Raw genomic sequence first — 25,346 nt, 5'->3', positions numbered from 1 at the left:
TTTAGTCTAGTGTTCTTTAAACCTGCAGCACAAACATTGCTATTTTAGCTTTAACACTTGCTAGTTCTTCCTAAACTACTTTTCTTTTTCCATGCTGTTTCCTTTACTGTTCAGAACTTCATTTAGAACTCCACCGTGCCCCCTCTTTAATGAGCTTCCACCATGCATTAAAAAACGTGGCTCTTCTGGCATTTGGGATGGGTTAGGGTAGTTTTAGAAATATCATGTTTTTACTGTTGAATTTTGCTTTAAACTGTTTTATTATATTTATTTATTTATTTATTGCATTTATACCCCGCCTTTCTTCCTCTCGCAAGGAACCCAAGGCGGCTTACATTATCCTCCTCCTCTCCATTTTATCCTCACAACAACCCTGTGAGGTGGGTTGGGATGAGAGTCTGTGACTGGCCCAAAGTCACCCAGTGAGCTTCCATGGCCGAGTGGGGACTAGAACCCAGATCTCCCAGCTCCTAGTCCAACACTCTTGCCACTACACCACACTGGCTCTCTGTACACTCTGTAAATCGCCCAGAGTGGCTGGGTGACCAGCCAGATGGGCAATTGATAAATTTAATAAATAAAAATAAAATCCATTACCTGTTCTTACCGATCTTTACAAAGGGCCATTATTTCACCGGGGAGGCATGGCTGAAGCACTCTTAATTTACAACATGAGAGGTGGCAGGGATGGAAGCCACACCTGCTGTTCTGGAAGATGAGCTTCCAAAATCCAAGGCAATTAAAAACAAAAGTTAGCCGCGGTGGTCTATGGGGGAGGGGAGGGGGGGGGATCAAACTCCTCAGTTGCGCAATACCTTTATTAGGACCAACCCAAATGCCGTGAAAGATGGCACAAGCCTTGGAGTTCTCCAGAACTCTTGGGCCAGGTGGTAAAAAACACACAAAAAGAACTCGAAAGCTCACAAAATATTTTGTGGCATTTGGGTTGATTCGACCAAAGGTATTGTCCAGCAGTGCCCCCCCCCCCGCTCAAACGAGCACTGGGCGGGTGATTAGTCGACGTGTGTATGAGAGAGACAATCCGGCACATGGCCGAACTCTGTTATTTCGCACACATCCAAGCCTGAGCCTCCCTTACTGAGGACAACTTCTCGGGCTGAGGCCCGGCGGCCGTCTCTCCAATCATTCTGCGCGGCTGGGGTTTTCTGGAGGAATAAAGCAGCGTCTGCAGTGACGGAAGCGGCAGCATTGTTGAGGTAATTCAGTCAGAGATAAGTGACGGAGGAGGACGGTTGGGTTCAAATATGTAAAAAGTTGAGGAAAACATAGGAAAGCAAAGGGTTAAGAGGCCGAGGGACGGAAGTACGAAAGTAAGAGAAAGGCGGGAGGCGAACTCTGAGGGGAGAGTAGGAGGAGCCCGGCTCGCGCCCGTGGAATGAAGGGCGGGGAGGGAGGCGCCCGAGGCGGGCAGCGGGCAGCGGGCAGACGGCCCGAGGCGTCCCCGTTGCCATGCAACCGTTGCGCGTGGTGATTGGTGGAGTCGGCGGCGCCGCAGGGACGGCTGGGAGCAGAGCAGGCGCTGCGGGTTTCAAAGCGGCGGCCTCAGGTAGACCGAGTTCTTGCGCCTTTGCAGCCGTTACGGGGGAGGCGAGCGGATTAGGGCTGCGGCTCGAGGCGGGCGCTGGGCTGTTGAGGGACGGAGGGTGGGCCGAGCCAGGCCCGCTGGTTGAGAGGTAGCTGTGAGCGGGGGTGGGGTATGTGTGGGGGGGAGTCAGGCGCTCCCAGAGCCCGGAGAGGTGGGCAAGATGGCTTTTGAGAAGCGCCCGCCGTTCATTCTGTCGTTCCTTCTTCGCAGGTCCCTGTCACCATGCCCACTTCCGTGCCCCCAAGGAACAGGCGGGGGGCAGCCCGTTCCACCCCATCCTCCCCTGCTAGCTCCGACGATGAGGGGGCCGGCAAGTCTTCCACTTTCTCCCTGATCTCGCCAAGTTTCCATCAAAGTTTCCCAGATTTCCACCACAAGGAGCAAGAGGAAGACGCAACACCAGCTAGCAGGGGGTCAGGCATTCCTCAGAGGATTAAACACCATAGGTAATGTGCTGCCCATGCTGCAGCTCTCTGCCCTTCTCAGGCGACCTTTGGTTAAACTGAGATGGTCCAGGTTGTCTGTCTGGAAGCCACCGGAACAAAAGGCCTTTTCAAACCTTATCTGATTTGGGTATGGAAAGTGTTGTATGTACAGTTCCCTGCATCATGGTTATCCAGCTTGCCACTTCCCACCTATTTGCAATCCACACTGCAGTAGTCTTATCTAATACTTTGGCTTGGCTTATGGTACACTTTCCAAAAAGGCTGGATTGTCACTGATTTACACACAAGTTGCACACTGATTCCTACATAAAAATGTTTTCTTTGTATGATAGGTGTGTTCAAAGATCCTCACATAGCACAGTGGTGGCTCCAGGTTTTTGAGGATGTTGGGCAAGACAGCGGGCTTACTCAGTGAGTCTACCTTCTTGCCACCATTGTTAGCAGGTGCCATTACTCCTCATCCTCTTTCTCATCACTGTTACCGCTTGCTTGGCAGGCAGAGAGCCAGTGAGCAAGTAGGCAGTAGCATCTGCTACTCCTCACCACCACTGATGTCTGGGCCGGAGCAAGAGGCAGGTGAACAAGCAGGGTGAAATGGTGTAGGGGAGGAGCAGGTCCAGGGGGATCTTGTCTGTGAGCTCCTGCTGGTGTTTGGGTTCTTGGCAGATGCCCAACCATACCTACCCTTAACACCAGCCCAGAGCACTATCACAAACTTTTATAGGTGATATTCTTGAAACCTGAATTATAGCAGTTGCTGGCAATTTATTGCTTTCAGTAAGAAAAATCTTGAAACTTAAGGCTTTGGATGAAAACTTCGCATGACACTGATGTGTTCTGTGGGAAAGTATTGGAAGTATCCTACATTGTGTTACTGGAACAGACTGGTCATGCCACAGGAACTAATTGTTTTTGAAACAAGTGGAAATGCTCATTTCTAAAATGGGGCAGGTCAGTGGAGATCCACCCCATCCTCCCCTGTGGAGATCCACTGACCTGTCCCCATCCAGAAGCAAGCATTTCCATTTGTTTCCAGGGCCGTTTTAGGAATTGCTAGTTCCTGTTGTATCTGCTAGCATAACAAAACTAGCTGTGCAGCGGCAGTATAGGATACTGCCCTCTTGTATTAATAGGGGTAGATTTGGGAGATGGAAGCTCATGCTAAGGGGATGATAATACTTCACATCTTGTACTGTGGAATCTGAGTACAAAATACACATTCCTTTCATAAAGTATGAAGGGTGCACATATGGAATTTGGTGCCTGTCACTTAAAAATATCAGAAGTGAAAAGTGTTTGGGTCTCTACTTCTGAGTATTTTAAAGGAAGACATGCCAAATGTGACATATTCATGCTCTTCATACTTGACAAGAACTGCATGTATTTGTTATGTAAGTATTCACAACCCACACACAAAATGTAAAGTGAGATTCAGCCTTTGTTCATGAAACATACTGGGTTAGGCCTTGTGATTACAGCCTAATGTGCCTCTGGAGGCTGTTATGAGAATAATTAGTTAAGAATGGTAAAATGTTTTATAAATGAAAACACACTATAGTTTAGCTATTGCTTATATCCTTGTTTGGGATTTGTTCTCTCCCCGAGTCAGGGGAGATATGGATACATACAGAAATTGCTAGTGGCTGTCTGAACCATTCAGAAATTGTCTGAACACTGAAGTAATAGAAAAGGACACATTTTGGACCATTTTATATTTAACTTGAATTTTCTTTTCTTCCAATTATTTTAGTTGCCTATTTTTTGTATTATACGTGGAAATATATTTGAGTGTTCCCAGTCTAAGTCCTATTGTGTACTAACGCTCTAAGTCTAAACACATTTTCTTAGAAGTAAGCTATATTGATAACATCTGTTGCACACTTTCCCAACATGAAAAAGCTGGACAGAGATCTTGCAAGTTTAGCCTATGAGACACCAGGCCCCTGCTTCCTCCTCCCCCCCTTAACAACTCATCTAAAATGATAAATATTTTGGAAAACTTTATAACATATTGGGAATAGAAGGTATGTCAGTATCCTTATGTGAGTATCAGTGACACTGGGTAAAATTCAACCTAAGTTCTACTTAGAATAGACCCATTGAAATGAATGGGATTTAAATTAGTCATGACTAACTGAAGTCCCACTCATTTCAATGGGTTTAGTCTAAGTAGAACTTATGTTGGATTTTACCCTTTCTGTTCATAATTGCATGTTTATAGCTCCAAGAGGACTTAGTGCAGCAGTGACACATAAGAAGAGCCATGCTGGATCAGACCAAGAGTCCATCTAGTCCAGCATTCTGTTCACACAGTGGCCAAGCAGCTGTAAACCAGGAACCCACAAGCAGGACTTGAGTGCAACATCACCCTCCCACCCATGTTCTCCAGCAACTGGTGTGCATAGGCTCACTGCCTCTGCTACTGGAGGTAGCACATAATAGCTATGTGATCTTCAACACATTTCTCAGGTACTTTTAAAATATTGGTTCAGTGAAGATCATGTGTTAAATGAGTATATCAGTATGTTTCTAGTTAGTATTTCTTTAAGCGTCTTTATATCCACCTTTCTTCCATCATGGAATTCAAGGCAGCGTATATGGAGTTCCTAGAAAGTTTCCCATCCAGGCACTGCCTAGACCTGCTTAGCATTAGGATGATATCTGCTTATGTGCCCTCAGACAGTGACCTGATTCACACAACACAACAGCCCACTGTGGGTTAATTTACCTGCAAGGGCTGTTGCATCATGACAGGTACCCATGGGTACCATTTTCACGTGGAGCCCATGGCCACCCAGCATGCCATGGCTTGTCATTTTGTACAAACTCAGGTGGCAGGGGTTGTTTGAGGTTTAGACAACCCTCAAAGAACTCATGGCTTGTTTTAGGGTTCCTTGAGGATTGTCTAACCCTCAAATAACTCCTGTCGCAAGGGTTTGCATGACATGGCAAACTGGGTGCCGGCGCCTGGCACAATGCAACAACCCAGTGGGTAAAAAAAAAGTCACGGTGAGCTATTGTGTCATGCTTCCTTCAGTAATTAGTCCAGTTAGTCCATTTCTTTAATAAATAAACTTGGACTTAAAAAGGAAATTTATAACTTGTAGTTTCTTTAGAAAATGAATTCCTAAATCTGAATGCACTGGCTGTCTCAAAACAATCCCAATGATCCTACCTCAAACAAAAGTTAGCTGCGCTGGTCCATGAAGAAAAAAAACCTCCGCAGTTGGGCAAAACCTTTATTAGGACCAACCCAAATTCCATAAAAGATAGCGCAAGCTTTGGAGTTCTCCAGAACTCTTTACTGGGCTATGTGGTAAAAAAACAGAACTCGAAAGCTCACAAAATCTTTTGTGGCGTTTGGGTTGATCTGAATAAAGGTATAGTCCAGCTAGTTCAAGTTCAGAATATGGTGGCTAGATTGCTAACTGATACTGGGTGTTATATTATACAGATGTTATGGCAGTTGTACTGGCTCCCAGTCTGTTTCTGGTCCCAATTCAAAGTGCTGGACTTGAACTTGAAACTCCTTCATGGCGTAAGATCAGGGTCTTTGGAAGACCACCTGTTTCCATATGTGCCTGTCCATACATTGAGATCTTCAGTAGAGGGCCTTCTGCGGGTGCCTAAGCCATCTGAGGCAAGTCAGGTGACTACCAGGGAAAGGGTCTTCTCTGTTACAGAATGTTTTCCGTGGAGAGGTCCACACAACACTGATCTTTTTGTTTTTTTCAACACCATGCAAAAACCTTTTTATTCTTCTAGGCCTTCTAGTCATAATTTTAGCACTGCTGATTCCTTTTTTATTTGGCTGTTAAGATCTTGCAGCCTTTTAGCTCTTCTGTTTTTATGACTCTGGATGCTTTATTTCTATTTTAATTGCTTTTCAATAAATACGTACATACAATAGTTTGGTCCCTATACTTCAAGGAGGTTTAAAAGTAGTTTGTCAGTTTCTAGAAGCTGGTGCCAAGCAGACTAAGGAAGAAGAAGCATGTGTATGTAGAGCTTGGAATATGGCCAGCTAGTTAAAAGCTCCTTAATATTATTGAATTATATCTTAGGGTGCAGTCCTATGGAGATAGTTGTCAGTCTCTAAACTCGGTGGTCTGATGGCCTCCATGCTCTGGCTGCCTTGCATTTTGCCTGTCTAGCTGGGGAGAGTGGGAGTGGGATAGGCTGTGCAGCGCATAGGAAGCAGCATAATGCGGCTTCGGTGGTCTCTGCCCCACCCTTTTCCCTGTCTCCATGGTCTCTTTCTGAGCACGAAGACATAGTCAGTGTGGAGAGAACCACACCAGCTAGGAGGTTCCAGAAACCAAAAAATCATGCAGCCCTCTAGCCATTGTCTAGTGGCCATAGGATTGCTCCCTTAGTTGCTTTTATTTATTTATGGTATTTTTACCCTCTCTTCAGCCGAAATGGGCTCTCAGAGCAGTTTATAAAGATTAATAATGAGAAAGTCCCTGCCTTCAGGGACAATCTAAAAGACATGACTCAAAAGGAAAAGGGATTGGAAGGGGGGGGAAGCAAAACTCGGGCACCAGTTCTTTGTTTCAAGGTTCCTATGGGTGTTCTTCCTGGCATGGAACTGCAAAATGAGCTGTTCCTTCTCTGGCCAATGTATGGAACTAGGCTGGTGTCCCCCTTGCCATGATGTTCTTCCTAGGAGGCAGGGGGTGCAGTCTTCCAGTAGCCCACGGTTCTTTGGCTGATGGATGAGGCCAGAGCTTGCAATCCCTGGGAACTATGTTCCTTTTGCTAGGGAGGGGTGAAACGAGCTTTCTGCAGCTGTTCCCTCTCTGGCTGATGTATGGGGCTGGGTTGGTCTCTCCCTTGCTGTGATGTTCTTCCTGGAAGGCAGGGGTGGGCAGGGGAGCCGGTTCTCCATCTGGTTCTCTGGCGGATGGATGAGGCTAGGATCTGCAGTCCCATTTGTTAAAATGACAATAACTTCTTGAAAAGAACTGGAAAATATTTTTGATTCTTAGGCACTAGCATCACATTTTAAACAACAAAATTATACACAACTGAAAAAAATAGTTCATGTTCTAAGCACCCAGGCAACCAGATATCTGGTTCTTCCAACCCTGTTCCAGAGAGAAATCAGAACTGTATATATAGATTAGAAGTGATAAATAACATATTACTGCAGCCTTTGATATCATAATATTTATTGACCTTGATATAAGTACAAAGAAAGGGGGCAGGGGGCTGAATGTTTCCCTTTAGCGCAATGCTAGTTCTAGTTTCCATCCAGTGACAGTAAGCTAATATCCCAACCCCATATAATGGAAAAGGGGGTGGGGGTGGGGAGCACAGGGAAAAGCTAGGGGTGGCTGTACATTTTTAAAATTAGGGAGACGTGCTGGAGAGAGAGACGGTATGGAACATTGATTAGAATAACTTAACGAAGCAAAAAAAACGAAAGGATCACAAACTAGAAAGGAATTGCTATCCCAAACTCCTGAAATTGGTCACCTCTCCTACTGTGCAACTTAATAAATTGGTTTGCATTTTTCAAAATTGAAAGTAAATTTCTAAGTGGCTTGCTATAGTAGTAGGCATGGGATTGTATCCATCTGCTGATAGAATGGCTCCCTCCTCACCCTGCATGCCCCCAGTCTGTTCTGGAAAGTTGAGGGACCCTCTGGGCCAGTTTTGGGGGCCACGGGAGGAGAGGAAGGGAAAGTCCCCTCGTGTGACCAGAACTTTGCTCGCGTGTCATTGGATGCTGTCCATCACTACCTAAACAAACACTGATAAACTAGGATTGATTCAAAGAACAGCTACAAAGATGCTAAAAGGCTGATCTATTTAGTAAAGATGCTAAATAGATCAGCCGTGCCATTTGCTAATTACATGGGGTAAATAGTTGTGCACAGCCAGGCAGCCATGTAATAAACTACCTTGTGCCCTCTCTTCCTTCCTGGGACACTATTCCCACTGTCTTCCTGCCTTGCCACTCTTGGATAGCTGCACTAGCTTCTTAAATACACGGGAGGAAGATGGGATAGCCCAACACAATTGTTTCTAATCTAGAAAATAAATAATAAATAATAATTTATCTCTGTCTATATGTGGTGCATATGGGAATGTTGCACAGTCTTTAGTCATTTAGCTTCAGGAAAGGAGAGACCACAGCTATCTGGTTTGTGCTTTAGAAGTCTAGGACAGGCATCTGAGTACCACTTCAGCCGGAGGACAGTGCTAACACATTAGATGTAACAATGAATGGGAAAGGAGGAGCACAGGTAGCAACCAAAGGAGTGATAAAAGTTCCCTGAACAATTACTTACAAAGCTGTTCTACAAGATGCTTTAGAGGAGAGAAAGATGAAGAAACAGTACATTTAACTTATGGAAGACAGCAGGAAGTCAAGTTGGCAGATTTCAGACCTCATTTCAGCAAGAAGTACTTAATATGATCATTACAAATGGAACACAAACAGTGGTTTCAACACTAAGAGTGCAGATTTTGGTTAGGTGTTAGGAGAAACATTCTATATACTAGAAAGGTTGGTGAAACAAGCTGCCTAGGGAGGGCATCAAATTTGCTTGCTTTGGAGAATTTAAAGAAAAATCTGGACAGGCATTTACTGTTGATAATGATACTGAAAGGGAGTCCTGCCTTAGGGCAGGTGGTTGAGCTAGAAAATCGGTGTTAATATCTTCAGGTTCTAAGAGACTACAAATACAACTTTGTGGCATTAAAGCACTTCATAGATAATTTCTGTATAAATGCTGTGTTCTGCCAACTGATTCTGAATTTATTGAAAATGTTTTAGAAATACGGGGGGGGGGGGAATGTCTAGAAAAGAATACAGCTGAACAGAACAAGAAAACCAGAAATAAAAATAGTTCTTGAAGAAAAAGACTAGCTAACAATGCAATCTTATACAGGGTTTACCCAAAAGTAAGTCTCACTATGTTCAGTAGGGCTTTCTCCTAGGTTAGGCTGCATAGGATTGCACCCTAAAGTGTCTTAGGTTATACAGAGGTCGTCTGTGCTGTAAAAACTAAAATGCCAAGCAGTCCAGAAAAGCTGGATTCTGTGACTTTTATAAATTGAATAAAGGTGCATGTTATTTGTTTTGGAGCGGAAGTATGTTTCATTTTAAATGAATTCATTAATTGCTACTGTGTATTCTAAAAAGGCACCATCCAACATCATGTGAGTGGACTTCCTGTTACGCAATGGGGCTCCCCCTCTCCTCCCCCGTATTCCCCATGCCCCACCCAAATCTGCTCTGGAAGGTTCCCCAATCCCCAAGCTAATTTGGGGAGCTGCGAGGGGAAATGTGTGACACCAGCAATGTCTGTTTCTGCTGGTAGACAGACACTATTGGATACAACCTCATGACTATACCAGTGTTGTAAATAACATTTTATAATACCGCTTATTCTACATAGGTTTTCTTCAAAATAGTATTTTCATAAGCTGCTTCATCTAATTTTTTACCTGTCATTTCATAGTGCTGAACATATTAATGACACAAACAAGAAAAATAAGTCACCCATGGAAGATAATCTGTCAGCGTGGGAAGAATGGTTCCTTTGCAAAGAGAAAGAGCTACGTGCTCGCTTACAAGCACGGGCCTTGGAGGTGAGTAATCAGATTATTTTCTTTACATCTGACAGCAGACTGCCAGGCACCAAAATGCACATTTCCCCTATTATTTTTGAAAAACATATTACTTTGTTCTTTATATTTTAATGGCTTTATACATGCTTTGCTTTTTATTTGCCTATTCAGTGGTGATTAATTTGTCGTATGCATGTGTATGTCTCACTTCTGCCGTGCTTTATGCTTGATTAAAACTGGTGCATATATTTTGCTTATCCAATTCTCTGGTAATGATTCAAGTTTAAAGGATTAAACTTCATTTAATTTATACCTTTATTTCTTCATGGTTACACATGTCTGTATTTAGGCATTAACGCACAATGGGGCATGTACTGTGCATAGACAAGCCAAGGTATGTGGTGAAGGAGGTCATTGGCTGTAAAACATGTGGGTATACGGCATTATGTTTGGTTTATTGTCCCATGATATATGCCATTATAATCCCATACCTAAAGCTTTTCTTCTTCCTTTGGGAGGCAAAAGAATAGACTGTATGTAGTGCTAATTTGGTTCGAACTAGAAGACTATGGTTATCAGTTTCAGAACAAGCCAGGATATTAAGCCACAACCTGGTTGAGGCTTTCTGGTTTGTTTGTTCATGCCATGAAGGGCCTGTGTGGATATACAAATGGCTTGTTCATATCTCAAGTTCTTCTTCGTGGTCTCTGTGCATCACACATATGGGCTCTGCGCCCACACGGAGCCTCGATTCAGGAAACTTCTAAAGCTGAGGAATTTTGGCGGGAACCCTTCCCCCACCATCCAGTGCGCATATCCCTAGTGGGTTCCCACCTCTTCCCTCAGTTCTCTTTCGACTGCCATTGCATACGCCTCATGGGAACTTCTGTCTCTTTTTCTTTGACAAACCACCTTTAGAATAAAGGAAAAGCTGAGGTTTTTTTATTCTACCTTTGCTCTTTCTATTGTTTTTTCTGTCTTTATATACGGTTTGAATTTTTTGTTCTGTTTCGCATCCCGTTGTGGGGCGAAGTTACCTCACAAAGACGGACATAATCTTTGTCTTTTGTGCTTGGGCGAGGAGCATATTGTAGAAACCTGTCAGCACTGCAACGCTTTCTCTAAACAAGAAAGGAAAAATCGCTCTGATTGGCTAAAAGCCGCTTGATGGGAAAGGGCATTAGAGTTCGCCAAGTGCCCTAACGAAATGGCGGAGGCTGTTGTTCCATTACAGCCAGCAGTATCACAGCCTTTAGCGTCGGGGTCCAAATCCCCTCAATGCCATGCTTCACCAGGCACCCAAGACCCCCAACGGCAGGTCGGTCTTTGGCACTGATGCTCTCAAAAAGACCCTCAAAGAAAGCTAAAAATTCTAAGAAGTCTGCCCTTTCATCTTCTGAACATAAGAAGTGAAAGAAGATTGCCAAAACAATTTCTGACGTCACCCAGGACCGAATGAAGGGAATTCATCCCTATTCGTCTGCTCCTCAAGTTCAGTCTCCACCACCAATTGGCACTCTTGTTCGGGATGAGCCTCCTGCTCCAATCCCGACAACACCTCAGGATCGACACATGGTGGTACAAACATCATCAGTACAGCCACCTATAAATATGCTGCCGCTCTTGTTGTCTCCTATTCAAATGGTGTCGGTACCACAAAAAGAACCCATCCTTTTAAAATCTATGTCGGTGGGCGGAATTAGGGAACCTAATTTAGGGATGATAAAAAGGTGGGTCACCTCTTTAGAGCTGAAGCATTAAATTATCGAGATGGCAGATTAAGACATCTTGCCATCAGACAGACTGTAACTCGAAAGTCAATTGCCCTCTGATGCCACACCTGTCTTCAATCCTCTGGCCTCCCTCAGGAAAGGAGGACAAGGATAGAAGATCTACTGTTTGATGGTCTGGGTCTGTTTAATACTAAAACAGATGAAGTATTGGACACAGTCCAAAAAGCTCAGACTACAGCCCATCAGATGGGTTTTTTACCACAACAGCAGCACCAACAGCAGCAGCCTTGGTATCAACGTTGGTACCAATCTTCCACTTCTCGATATCAACCATACAGTGTTGGAATAGGTCAGCAAAGGCCACAGCCTAACAGACAAGGGAAGTCTTTCCAGCTCTCCACATCCTGCAACTACTGTAGGAAACTGGACAACAGGGGCAACCAGTGTCTTACTGCCTGTTCTTCCACTCAACTGTCAAACTCTGTGTTTTGGGACGAGCTTAGTACAATACCATCAGGTGTGGTGAGACATTACGACAGATGCTTGGGTGTTGACCATAGTCCTGGAAGGGTATCGGATCGAATTCAACAACGTCCCTCCACTTGGTACCATGAAGGTTATCGCACTGTCTGTGACTGTTCTTGCAAAGGTTTGAGCCCTTCTAGACAAAGGGGCGATCCAACCTGTTCCACACAACCAACTGATGGATGGGTTTTATTCCTGGTACTTCGCAGTACCGAAAAGGGATGGCGGCCTTCAACCAATAATGGATTTATTTATTTATTGTATTTTTATCCCTCTCCTCAGCCAAAGAAGGCTCCTGGAGTGGCTTACAATCAGTGAACAAAGAAGACAGTCCCTGCCCACAGGCTTACAATCTAAAAAAGACAAGACACACAAGGAAAAGGCAATGGGGAGTGGAGAAAAAGGAATTAGGTAGACTATCAGCAGGGCTGGTGGGATGGCCCTGTTCCCCCCTCTCATCTCCCAAAGAAGGGGCAGTCCAACTGGAGCAGGCCCTGATGTTCCCTTTGCCTGCTCCCTCGCTCCTTCTTCTTCCCCACAGGGTCATGGATGTCAGTTAGCCCTGTGGGAGGTGGGGGGAGCCCAACTGGAGCAGGCCCTGATGTTCCCTTTGCCTGCTCCCTTGCTCCTTCTTCCCCACATGGCCATGGATGTCAGTTAGCCCTGTGAGGGCGGGGGGACTCCAACTGGAGCAGACCCTGATGTTCCCTTTGCCTGCTCCCTCGCTCCTTCTTCTTCCACACATGGCCATGGATGTCAGTTAGCCCTGTGGGGGGTGGGGGGAGTCCAACTGGAGCAAGTCCTGATGTTCCCTTTGCCTGCTCCCTCGCTCCTTCTTCTTCCCCACAGGGCCATGGATGTCAGTTAGCTCTGTGAGGGCAGGGGGGAGTCCAACTGGAGCAGGCCCTGATGCTCCCTTTGCCTGCTCCCTTGACTTGAGGCAGATCAACAGTTACATCTCACTCCAAAAATTCCGCATGGTAACACTGATGTCTATTCTCCCCCTCCTGTCCTGAGGAGACTGGTTCGCCTCTATCGACCTCAAAGATGCTTACTTCCACATTGCCATAGAGTACTCCCATCAGCATTACCTACGCTTCGCCATCGGTACTGATGCATACCAATTCCAAGTTCTACCCTTCGGTCTCGCCGCTGCTCTGAGGGTCTTTACCAAGTGCATGGCAGTCGTATGTGCCCATCTTCGTTTGCAGGGTGTGGAAGTCTACCCTTACATCAATGACTGGCTCTTGGTAGCATCAACGAAATTACAACTGATATGGTCTATAGAGGTGACCTGCAGTCTCCTCAATGCTCTAGGTCTATACATCAACATGGAGAAATCTCATCTTACTCAAAGCAAAACATTCATAGGAGCATTGTTGGACTTCGAAGTGGGAAGAGCTTTCCTGCCCATCACCAGGCTGGAAACACTAGTCACCCTTGCTTGAAACATGGACAGCAAGGTTACTATGGCATACAAGATTCAGTGTTTGCTGGGTTTATAGCTGCAACGACAGCAGTTGTCCAATATGCACGATTGCGGATGACACCCTTACAAAATTGGTTTATTTGCCATTTCAACAACAGATTGGATGCTCACCAGGTAGTGCTGATGCTTCCATTAGGAGTCAAGGACTCTCTGCGATGGTGGTTGATGCCAACCAACTTGAATCAAGGGCTGCCTTTCCTCCCACTTTCTCCCTCTGTGGTTCTGATGACCGATGCCTCCCTTTCGGGATGGTGAGAACATTGCTGAACTCTGATAGTGCATGGCGGGTGGTCTCCCAGAGAGGCCACTCACCACATAAATGTTCTGGAGCTAAGAGCCGTGCTCAAAGCACTTTGTGCTTTCAAGCTGGACTTGACAGGCAGGAAGGTTCAGATAGCATCAGACAACACGACTGTGGTTGCATATCTGAACAAAGAAGGGGGGTACCAGGTCACTACCACTCATGGCTCTAACGCTCCAGATATTCGATTGGTGCATACCATGCCAAATAATTTTAGTGGCAATTCACGTAGCATGTGTGGACAATGTTCTGACCAATCAACTCAGCAGAACGATGGTGATATCTCATGAGTGGGAAATGGACAGGACAGTTCTACGCTGCATATTCAAGCAGTGGGGGATGCCACAGATTGATTTATCTGCTACAGCAAACAATGCAGTCTGTCATCACTTCTGCACCAAAGCAGGACAAGGCAGAAGTTCAATGGGAGATGCCTTTGTTTTTGTTTGGGTTGGGACTCTGTTTTACCTTTTTCCTCCCATCCTGCTAATGACTTGAGTTCTGGCAAAAATTGCAAGGGATGGTACAGATTGCATACTGATAACCCCTTGATGGGTACATCAGCTTTGGTTTGCCCCTCTAATGCGAATGGCACAGGGTCAGTACCGGCAGCTTCTGTTGACTCCATCTCTCCTCATCACAGAATGCGATTGGATTCGACACGCATTACAGCATGGAGAATCAGGTGATTGGCAATCCTGGCTGGACTACAGAGAATACTAGACACTGCACGTAAACCTTCCATGCAACGCTCCTACTCAAAGAAGTGGTCAACTTTTGTGGCTTTTGCTCATCAGCATTCTTTCCACCCTAGATGATATTCAATACATCACATTCTCTATTTCCTCCTCTCACTTTTTGAGAAAGGACTCAGACTTTCTCCTCTCAGGGTTTTCTTGTCAGCTCTTCCAGTGTTTCACTCTCCAGTTGAGGGTTTTTCAGTTTTTCCACATCCGACTGCGAAGAGGTTCTTAAAAGAGATCAGGAATTTAGCACCTCCACTCTGATCTACAGTACCGAGCTGGAGCCTTTCTGTTGTGCTAAAAGCACTTTCAGTGAAGCAATTTGAGTCTCTCGCTATTGTGAACTTACGCCTCCTTTCCTGGAAGGTGACATTTCTCGTGGCCATAACATCTGCATGTCGTACTAGTGAGCTTTGTGCGCTCAGGGTTGATCAGCCATATCTTAATTTTCATCGAGATAAAGTGGTGCTACGACCTGACCTGGCTTTTCTGCCCAAAGTTGTTTTGGAGTTTCATTTGAACTAGGATGTTGTTCTGCCTGCTTTCTTTGCCTCCCCATCTTCACCTTTAGAATCGACCCTACACACATTCAGTATGCGTTGTGCCCTTGCTTTTTACAAGGGGAGAACTGAATAATTCCAATTGTCACCTTGTCTCTTTGTCTGTTGTGGCAGCAAGTGGAAGGGCCAGCTTCTGCCCACACAGCATCTTGCTTCCTGGATCGTTAAGACTGCCAAGCTTTTATATGAGTTGGTTGGACTCACGCCGTCTGCCCCAGTTAGAGCTCATTGTACTCATGCAGTAGCGACATGTATTGCATTTGACAGAGGGATTTTTATTCCTGCACTCCTCATAACTGAGAGAAGTGAACACTTCGGTGCAGCTACATGGTTGACACCATCTACCTTTGTCAAGCATTACAAATTGGACACTTGGGTGAGAGCTGACTGTGCTTTAGGTCATGCCGTCCTTTCATTGGTTAGGACACCAAGCCACCTCCATCGTAAGTCAGTATGTTAGTTGCCCATATGTGTGATGTACAGAGACCACAAAGAAGAAAGACAGGTTGCTACCTGTAACTGTAGTTCTTTGAATGGTCATCTGTGCATTCACACAACCCGCCCACTGTCCCCACTTCAGTATCATGCTTGATGTTGGGTACCGAAGTGTTTACTTCTCTCAGTTACGAGGCTGCGATGTTGGACTCAAGGAACAGGGGGAAGAGGTGGGAACCCACTAGGGATATGCACACTGGATGGTGGGGGAAGGGTTCCCACCAGAATTTCTCAGCTTTAGAAGTTTCCTGAATCAAGGCTCTGCTCAGGTGCAGAGCCCATATGTGTGAATGCACAGATGACCACTCGAAGAACTACAGTTACAGGTAGCAACCTGTCTTTATTAAGCCAAGATATGATTGTCCCAGTCAGGCCATCCTGGTTTGTTAACTATAACAGAGGTTTATACAATGGAAAACTGAATTTTGTTAGAAACCACAAACAGAAATTTAAAATATTCTCCCTTTCCACAAGGAGGAGGAGTGTGTGTGAGCCTGACAGCTAACCATAGCTCATGCATGTAATGACAATACATGGTTTGTTACATTTGAATTAGACCTGTACAATTTTTTAATTATCTTAGATATGTGTTTAGCTCATTTTTTCATTTAACCTCTTAATAAATTAAGGAAATATATTTCTGAAAAACTGCATTGATATGGTTCTTGCTATTAAACTAGTCTTGCTTTCTAGATATCAAAAGCAATGTTAAAAATCATCCTGTCTGATTTCTGGTGTGAGGGAGGGGGTGGAATCAGATAGGATTTTCTGAAAAATCAGGAAAAAACCAGGCTTTTTTGACATTGTTTTCAGTGTATTTGTGCTATCAGCACTTCTTGAAGTTTCTCTCATTACAAGAGCACATAGGCTCATGGAACAATTTGGAGTTATTCTGAAAAATGCAGATAGAATCACTCATCCAGTGCTTTTAAAATGGTGATGCTTTATATTGGATATGACTGAGAGATATGGTTTTATTGATGTAAATATTGTTTCTTCAGCATAACGAAAACTTCTTTCCTATTCCTTCACTTTGCTGAATTCTAATATCTCACCTTTATATTAAAATATCTAAGGGGTTTTGTTTTGTTTTGTTTGCAAAAGAGCATCAACATGGAGTTTCAGATTTTCTCTTCACCTGTAAAATACACTGGGTTTGATCACGGTGGGCTTGATCAAACAGTACTTTTTCCCCAATTCAGCATATTGTGTGGTGTGGAATGGGAGTGTCTGCTCTCCCCGAAGCCCTGATTTATGCCACCACCCCAACATCATCACTGGGGTATAACATTTGAATATTGTGTATATCAGGGGGTCCCATGAGGCACCCATAGGTGCCATAGAACCTGCAGGGACCTCCCAATAGCACCCTTGAAGCTCACCACTCCCTGCCAAAACTTGGAAAACATTAGAATGCCAGGTTCTCCTTCCTGTTAATGAACCTGCCACTGATCGGTGTTCAGCAGCCAGGTAGAGAAGGAAAGAGTTATTTTCAGGCTCCACCCAGTCTTCTTCCATCCACACAGACCTTTCCTCTTTGCACTCTCTCTCCAGTCCCAGCCTCTAGCCTTGCTATTTCTCTGCACTGAACCCCTTTCTTCACTATTTCTCTCCTTGCCCTGCCCCTCTCCTTTTTCTTTCTCTCCCTTCCTGGCCCCCGCCTTGCTCTTTCTCTCCCACTCACCCCTTTATCTTGCTGTTCCTATCCATTCCCAGCATCTAGCCTTGCTATTTCTCCCCCCGCCCACCTTTTTACCTCACTTTTTCTCCCTGCTCCTAACCTCTAGCACCACTCTTTCTCTCCTCAATACCCCTTTGCCTTGCTATTTCCCCTCCCTCCCAACCTCTCACCTCACTATTTTTGTCCTTCCCCAACCTCTTTTAACTAGCCAGGCCCGAGGGCAGCTATTATGTGACCAGCCATATCCTCCATGGGAATCACCTTGTGGTGGTGTCCACAGCAGTTTCTCAAATTCCCAAATGTGCCCACAGGTCCAAAAAGGTTGGGGACCCCTAGTCTATGTACATAGCCCAGAATTGTGCAGGTGATGTCTCCAGAAAAGGTTTTGAGCATTTTAAAACAGAGGAAGCATTAGAAAGATTCTTTGCCTCATATTTGAAGAAAGATAAGGAGCCCCTGAGGAAAGGAAGTCCTTTCTAAAACACGTTGGGCACAATAAAATGTTTTTTTCAGGCCCTTGAAATCTCTTCTGTTTTGGGACACATCAGTGCCTTCCCCTCTTGCTGTTTCAAGTCATACATTGACCACTGTAGGCCCCTTCCAACCCTATGATTCTTTCATGCCACCCATACACTTTAATGGTATATTCTTCAGAGAAAACTATTAGTAATGTTGATGGTGTCTTCCTAATATCTAAAGACATGATTAGGAGAGGGGGAAACCCCTGGAAGCTATTACATTTTCAGTGTTATAATATAAAATTTGCTTGACAAATATTTGCAAGAAGAAAAGTATTTGGATCCAATACAGTCAAGAACCAAAGTAGTAATTTTGTTCCCTTTTAATAGGAGATGAATCAAGAAATGGAGAAAATGAAGGAAAAACAGGAACGTGAAAAGAAAAAAATAATTGCTGAAGAGAAACACAAAGAATGGGTCCAGAAAAAAAATGAAGAGGTGAAAAGGGTGAAGAATTCCTTCATTTCACTCTAAATTTTATTTTACATTTTACATAGCCAGTTATTTCCATTTCATGGGAGTTAACTTGGGTTCATAATAACATTTTAAGTTACCAAGTTATCAAAAAAACACTGTGCGTTTTTATGCTAATATAATTATTTTTCTTCTTTTTTTGTAGTTCAGCAAAAATAAATCTCTTACACACTGTGCCTAGGAAGAAAGCCTGACCATTGTTCTCTTAGTGACTGTAATTGACACCAGTTAAGAGTGCAATCCTATGCATGTTTAGATAGAAAAAGTCTTAAAATTCCCAGCATTCCCCAGCTGGCTGGGGAATACTGGGAGTTGTAGGATGTTTTTCTGCCTAAATATTCATAGGATTGCACCCTAATCAAATGACAGACTTAGCAGAGCAATCCTGTACAAGTCTATTCAGAAGTAAGCCTGTTGATTTCAGTGGGGCTTACTCTTAGGTAAGTGAGTATAGGATTGCAGCTTTATTTTTTTATGAATTCAGTTAGTGTTGAATAATGAAAACTGATCACTGGCTGGTGTAGTTCTGCGTTTTTAAGATTCAGTGTAGTTCTGATAATTGTAGTGTAACTCAGAGGTTAAACACATAGGGTTCTACCTAATTGGTTGTATGCATTGGGAGTCTTAACTCAAGTCCTGTTCACTTTAATGGGTTACTCTAAGTGGGGGTAATATTGGAAACAACCCATATTGTTTTTAAGAATCTTATTAATGCTGAATTGCCATGTTTAGAGTGGATGTGTTTGCCAAGATTACATACTTGCTCCTTTCAGGTTTTAGATCAGAGGTGGGCAACATACAGGTTGCATGTACCCACCCACTGCCTGTGGGAGCCTAGCAGTTTCTACTGGATCCACTCCTTCCATGGCATAGCCCCCCTCCACTGCTGTGTCACCAGATTCTTAGTGATTCGGCGAGGAAACAAAGTGCATTCTCTGCAGAATTGTGTTCTCACAAATCCACCAAACAGCCGTTTGGTGGGCTGAGAGGAGCACAGTTCTGTTGGAAATGAAGGCCTGGTTGTAGCAAGGGAGGGGTGTGACCCTCAGAAGGTTCGGGGGGGGGGGATGTATTGTGGCCCCCAAACCATCTAAAGTTGCCCACCCCTGAAGTAGATACATGCCCTTTTCTATAGATATGCAGAGCTAGAGCAAAATTTGCCCTGGGAGTCCACCACGTCCTCACCATAGATGAGAACAGAAAGTATTTGGCTTTGCGTTAGTTAAATGAGCATGGCCAAATTCTAAGCATGCTTACTTGAAGCAGAGCTTGAAAATACAAAGATGATAGAGGCATTTAATATTTTTGATACTGGAATTAGAGTGATCAGATAAGAAAAGTTAACTCTTATAGGGCAAAAATGACTTGTCATGAAGTTTTTAGTTTGGCTTGAAATTAGAGGAGCTTAGGCACAATATAGTAATTGCATATTGTATTTTATCTTGTTGGTTGTCAGCCAACTTGGGCACCAATGTGTAGAAAGGCAGGATGTAAATTTAATTAATTCTTCAGTGGCATGGTCTAATGAGGGCATGGAATTCCATCCAGGCAAATGAGCAGAAGGACAGTGTGATCTGTTCCCCTTCCTCCAACTTGCTTGGTTTCTGTCCTGGCCACAGATGAAGTGAAGCCCTTATGGTTTTTTAGTCCTTATGGTGAACAGCATCTTGTTGTAGTTGTTTATTAATTGAGGTTTTAAAGTTTACTCATGTTGTCTGCCGCATTGAGCTTAAAAAATATACAGTCAGGGGCAGAAATATTGGAACAAGGGTAACTGTTTTGGCAGTTGGCTTCTGTACACCACCACATTGAAGATGAAAGGAAACACACACAGATGGGAGCGAAGTCAGAACTTTCAGCTGTAATTCAAGGGGTGTGACAAAAGTGGGGCACTAACCATTAAGGAAGGACAGCCAGTGGCATACACACACACCCATAATTGATGGCTCATAAGTAATGGAACGAATGGCTGACAAGCAGCTGCATGGCCAGGTGTGGCCTGTTTCCTGGGTACCCCATGACCAATCAAGCAGATAAAAGGCCTGGAAGTGGTTCTGAGTGTTACATTTGCCTGTGGTAGCTGTTCACTGGAACTCCCAACATGAGGTCCAAAGAGGTGTCCATGCGAGTGAAAGAGGCCATCATTAGGCTGAGGAAACAAAATAAACCCATTGGAGAGATAGCAAAAACATTGGGAGTGGCCAGCACAACAGTTTGGAACATCCTGAAAAAGAAGGAATTAACTGGCAAGCTCAGCAAAAGGCCTGGCAGACCACGGAAGACAACTAAAGTGGATAACCACAGAATTCTGCTCATGGTGAAGAGGAACCCTTTCACAACATCTAGCCAGGTCAAGAATGCTCTTGAGGTGGTAGGCATGTCATTGTCAACATCTACAGTCAAGAGACGGCTTTATGAATGTAAATACAGAGGCTTCACAACAAGGTGCAAACCACTGGTAACGCTCAAGAACAGAAAGGCCAGATTAGCCTTTGCCAGCAAACACCTAAAAAAGCCTGCCCAGTTCTGGAATAAGATTCTTTGGACTGATGAAACCAAGATTAACTTGTACCAGAATGATAGGAAGAGAAATGTATGTAGAAGGAAAGGAATAGCTCATGATCCAAAGCATACCACATCATCTGTCAAACATGGTGGAGGCAGTGTTATGGCATGGGCATGTATGGCTGCCCATGGAACCGGGTCAGTGGTGTTTATTAATGACCTGACTGCTGATCAAAGCAGCAGGATGAATTCTGAAGTGTATAGGGCTATACTTTCTGCTCAGATTCAGCCGAATGCTGCCAAACTGATAGGACGCCGCTTCATATTGCAGATGGATAATGACCCAAAACATACAGCAAAAGCTACCCAGGAGTTTCTCAAGGCAAAGAAGTGGGATGTTCTTCAGTGGTCAAGTCAGTCACCTGATCTCACCCCAGTAGAGCATGCTTTTCACTTACTGAAGACAAGACTGAAGGCAGACCCACAAACAAGCAGCAGCTGAAGGCAGCTGCAGTAAAGGCCTGGCAAAGCATCTCGAGGGAGGGAACTCAGCATTTGGTCATGTCCACGGGTTCCAGACTTCAGGCAGTCATTGACTGCAAAGGATTTTCATCCAGGTATAAAGGCGATCCTTAAGTTTGAAATGATGTTGGTTTGTTCCATTACTCATGAGCCACCAATGATGGGTGTGTGTGTATGCCACTGGCTGTCCTTCCTGAATGGTTAGGGCCCCACTTTTGTCACACCCCTTGAATTACAGCTGAAAGTCCTGACTTCGCTCCCATCTGTGTGTGTTTCCTTTCAACTTCAATGTGGTGGTGTACAGATGCCAAATGCCAAAACAGTTATCCTTGTTCCAATATTTCTGCCCTGACTGTAGGCTTTCAAAACTAAAATAAGACAGCATTGAAATACAGAGAAATAAAGGAGGAACAGATTGCTGTGTCTGTCCTTCACCAGCCTGTTTGGTTTGCCTGAAGGAAGGGGCTTCACTTCCTCTACAGTTAGTGTGAAAGCTGAATGTCCAGTTTCCTTCTCTCCCTTTCTCAAGGCAAGAGAGCCATGTGGTGACCTGCTGCAGCTAAGCGAGCTCAGAAGGTGGTGGAGAAGCAGCAGCAGTCCTTGGTCTAGGTGGGGTGGAACTAAAGCAGAGTACCAAGATACTGAACATAGCTGCTGTTTTGCATAATTCTGTCTTGAGGGCTGTTTTCCTTCCCTCATTCTCCCTGCAAGGTAGAATGCCACATTATCTGTTCCTCTAGAAATATCAGGACTAGTCTACATATTTCATTCTCTGTGTACCAGATAGGTTTGGGAGTCAGTGTGTGTGTGTGTGTGTGTAAGGGGGGGTATGGAAAAGTGGACTTTGTGGTTTGACTGCAGTGTGATACCACTACCTTCTCTCTGTAAAGAATTGCAGAGCTAGTAAGGTATTTCCTTGGTACTGATGTGAAATGTTTTTTGGAGGGGCAGCTACTACTCAGGTCTAACTAGTTAGTCTGTGCAGTTTCAATTGCTAACCTCACATAGATCATAGCAGCAGCACAGGCTTTGTGTAGAGTCCCCTTCCCCATAAGGGAAATTGCTCGCTGATCTGGATGAGTAGGGGCTTAGCAGAAGCAGAAAGATATGAAGTCAAAAAGGGATTAGCTGTTGTCAAACAGCAGCAAAGGATAGGAGCAGAATGGGCAGCCATGACATCCCTTCCTTGTGTGTTACGTGTTGGCTGAGAGTGAGCTAATGAAGGAGAAGCAGTCCTTAATCCCCATTTGCCAGCCCACCTGCTTACTCCATCACCTCTCCAAACCAGCTGTCCCACTTGCCTGTTGGAATACAGCCCAGTACAGCCATCTTTCCCTCTGCCCAAAAAGCAAATTAACCCATCCACTAGTCAATGAATGGTGGGCAAACCTCCAGGGCAAACCTCTTCAAGACAAGGCTCAGAAGGAAGCAGGAACCTCCCTCTGTGCCAAAGGGGAAATCTCTTATCTGCAATTAGTTGCTGATTGGAGATAGGAGTTTTTCCATTTGTGGAAAAGGGAGTGAGGCCAGGAGAGGAAGCTGCTGGGCCAGGTGGGGAACCTGGCCTGATAAGCCCGCAGGCTGGAGGTTCCCCATCCTGGGTTTAAGTGAACCCACAAGTATCAAACTGGTTCCTTGCAAGAGGAAAAAAGGCGGGATATAAATGCAATCAATCAATCAATCCCCATATCAGACTTCCATGCAGACATAGCAAAAGTCCTGGGAATCATTCGTGACAACAGGCATCAGAACTGTGTAATCATAGTTTCTCCATATAACGGTGACTATTAACGTTTTAACTGAGAATCCTCCTGGAGAGGAATGGCAGAAGACACAAAAGTGCTGCACTAGGTTCTGTGTGAGCTGGAGAAGTAATGTGATCAATTACTAAGGGACAAAACAAAAATTACAGAAAATGATACAACCAATGTGCATATAATAGATAGTGTTTCAAAGACAGACTGCAGGTTCGGTCTGCAAAAAGGAGTTTTGTATCCTTTTAAATGACCTCAAGCAGGTTAGATTTTACTAATCATAACCTTGGGCCTAATTCTCACTGAGATGGTAAGCCTGTCTCTGGGCTGTACCACTTCAGCAGGTGGTGGCAGCCAAGAATACTTCCTGCACATAGCATGCAAGAGACAAGTTGTCTTGCTGACAAACTACTTTTTGTCGCTGTACTCTCTAAAATACTTAATATTATCTATAGGAAAGAAGAGAAAGGGAACGTAAGCTTAGTAAAGAGATGGCAGAAAAAGCAGCCAAAGAACTTGAGAGAGCACAGTCAAAGGAAAAAGCAAGAGAAATGTATGAGGAATGGCTAAAGAAAAAGAAGACAGAAGAAGGACAGAAGAAGAAGGAAGAGAAGGTATATTTCACCTTAGTTTTTCATTTGGAGAGAGACCATAGCTGGATTTTGCTTCCTGCTTGGGGTGTAACCAATCAACATTTTTGTGATGGGGTGTAAGTTTTGTTCCTGTTCAAATTGGCTAGTGATCACTGGGTCTTGGTCTTACCCTTTACCATGTGGCTTGGTTTAATTGCTGACTTTATTGGATAGTTTTGTTCAACTATTCCTTGAACCATGAAATGAAATGAAATGAAATGAAATGAAATGAAATGAAATGAAATGAAATGAAATCATGCAGGCACCTTTGGCATAGTGCATGGACTAGTCTACTGGTCATGTAACACTGTAATCTGGATGACTTTCAGAAGGGATCAATGGGAGATGTATGATAATATGTGGAGGATCCAATTTATTCCACAAATATTGTGTGTGTGTGTGTGTGTGTGTGTGTGTGAGAGAGAGAGAGAGAGAGAGAGAGAGAGGGAAAGAAATAAGGCTGGTAAAGGAACAGATGTCTGGGTTTAGTGGATTGCACACTTCTTACATTTTCTAGCTGCCCTTCATGGTACAATTATTATTAGCAGCTGCATAAGAATAACAGGATTTCTACAATCAATTGCATTTTTTCCTCAATATTTACCAGACTGATGCTTGTAGATTTTGCAGCTATAATGAAAGTGCTTTTAAACTGACAAACATGTCTTGCTGATATATTGTGATGCAGTGACAGTAATAATAATAGTTACTGAATGACAGTAATAACAAAATTTATGTAACCTTTTTGAGTGTGCAGAGCCCCTTTCATATACATCATGGGTTGGATCTAGGTTTGGGCAGAAGCAGACTTTCCCCATCCCCATGGCAGCCCCTCAGATCCCCTGAAAATGATACACAGAAGGACAGAGAACCCTGCTGAATGGGTTGACCTGTTGAGCGGGGGCAGGGGTGGGAGAGGATCTCCAAAGATCAGGTGGAGGCACCTTCCTTGAGCACTGCCCTTCCATCCTTAGAAGGCAGATCCTGGATCGAACCCCATGTCAGTAATCTGGGCCCAATGTATGGCGCTGGTTTTAACACTTAAGGCCCTTCCTAGTTTTGGACTAGAGCACCTGAAGGATTTCCTATTTCCACATGTACTTACACAGACTTTGAGATCTTCAGAGCCCATTCTCCAAGTGCCTCTACCAGATGAAGTGCAGTGGGTGGCTGTGGGAGCAAGAGCCTTTTCAGTGATGATGCCCTGACTTTGGAATGCCCTCCCTAGAGAGGCTCACCTGGCATCTATATTGGAGTAATTTGGTACCCCAGAAACACACTTAAAAAAAATATTCCAGGTTTTTTAATCTGTTTTAGCTGTAAGCTGTTTTTACTCTGACTTGTGTTTTTAATGGTATATTTATACTTTTATTGTTTTTAATTTTTTAATTTTAAATAGTTCCGTATTGTGAGCTGCCCTGAGAATGTTGTTATAGGACAGATTACAGATAATTAAAATAAAATAAACATCCTGTAAGGTAGGTCAGTAAGGTTCTCATATTGCCAGTTGTGTCTAGGGCTGAAAGAATAGTGACAACCTAGTCAGTTTATGGCTGAAGTGAGATTTGAATTGGGAGCTTTCCATTTCTCTACATTGTGTTCTGGTAATACTAAAATGACCCCTTCATGGATCACTGCCTTGTTGTGGCGAAGGGGCTTGCGTAACTCAGTGAAGCCATAAGCTATGCCGTGTAGGTCCACCCAAGACTGACAGGTCATGGCAGAGAGTTCTGACAAAATGTGGTCCACTGGAGAAGGAAATGGCAACCCACTCCAGT

General features: G+C 44.2%; 1 protein-coding gene across 14 annotated transcripts in view; it reads left to right on the top strand.

The window, feature by feature from the left end:
• The first annotated feature begins 1,535 nt into the window (after positions 1 to 1,535).
• CCDC34 (coiled-coil domain containing 34) overlaps positions 1,536 to 25,346 on the top strand; it is a 39,373-nt gene continuing 15,562 nt past the window's right edge. For 5 of the 14 annotated variants that reach the window (XR_014790575.1, XR_014790571.1, XR_014790573.1 and 2 more), the window contains exons 1-5: positions 1,536 to 1,567; positions 1,817 to 2,052; positions 9,528 to 9,657; positions 18,012 to 18,128; positions 23,392 to 23,550. Coding sequence is in view for 10 of the 14 variants with exons in the window: in XM_084852599.1 (XP_084708725.1) it covers positions 1,829 to 2,052; positions 9,528 to 9,657; positions 18,012 to 18,128; positions 23,392 to 23,550 (630 nt within the window). In the remaining 4 variants the exon portion in view is untranslated. Of the gene's footprint in view, positions 1,695 to 1,816; positions 2,053 to 9,527; positions 9,658 to 18,011; positions 18,129 to 23,391; positions 23,551 to 25,346 lie in introns of all 14 variants that reach the window. The other 9 variants (XR_014790576.1, XM_084852608.1, XM_084852616.1 and 6 more) reach the window with 6 other exon arrangements.

This window comes from Heloderma suspectum, chromosome 1 (genome assembly GCF_057233095.1).
Source record: "Heloderma suspectum isolate Gila_16-S chromosome 1, 16-S_ref, whole genome shotgun sequence".
NCBI classification, from domain to species: domain Eukaryota; kingdom Metazoa; phylum Chordata; class Lepidosauria; order Squamata; family Helodermatidae; genus Heloderma; species Heloderma suspectum.
This window is presented reverse-complemented; position numbering and strand designations above follow the sequence as displayed.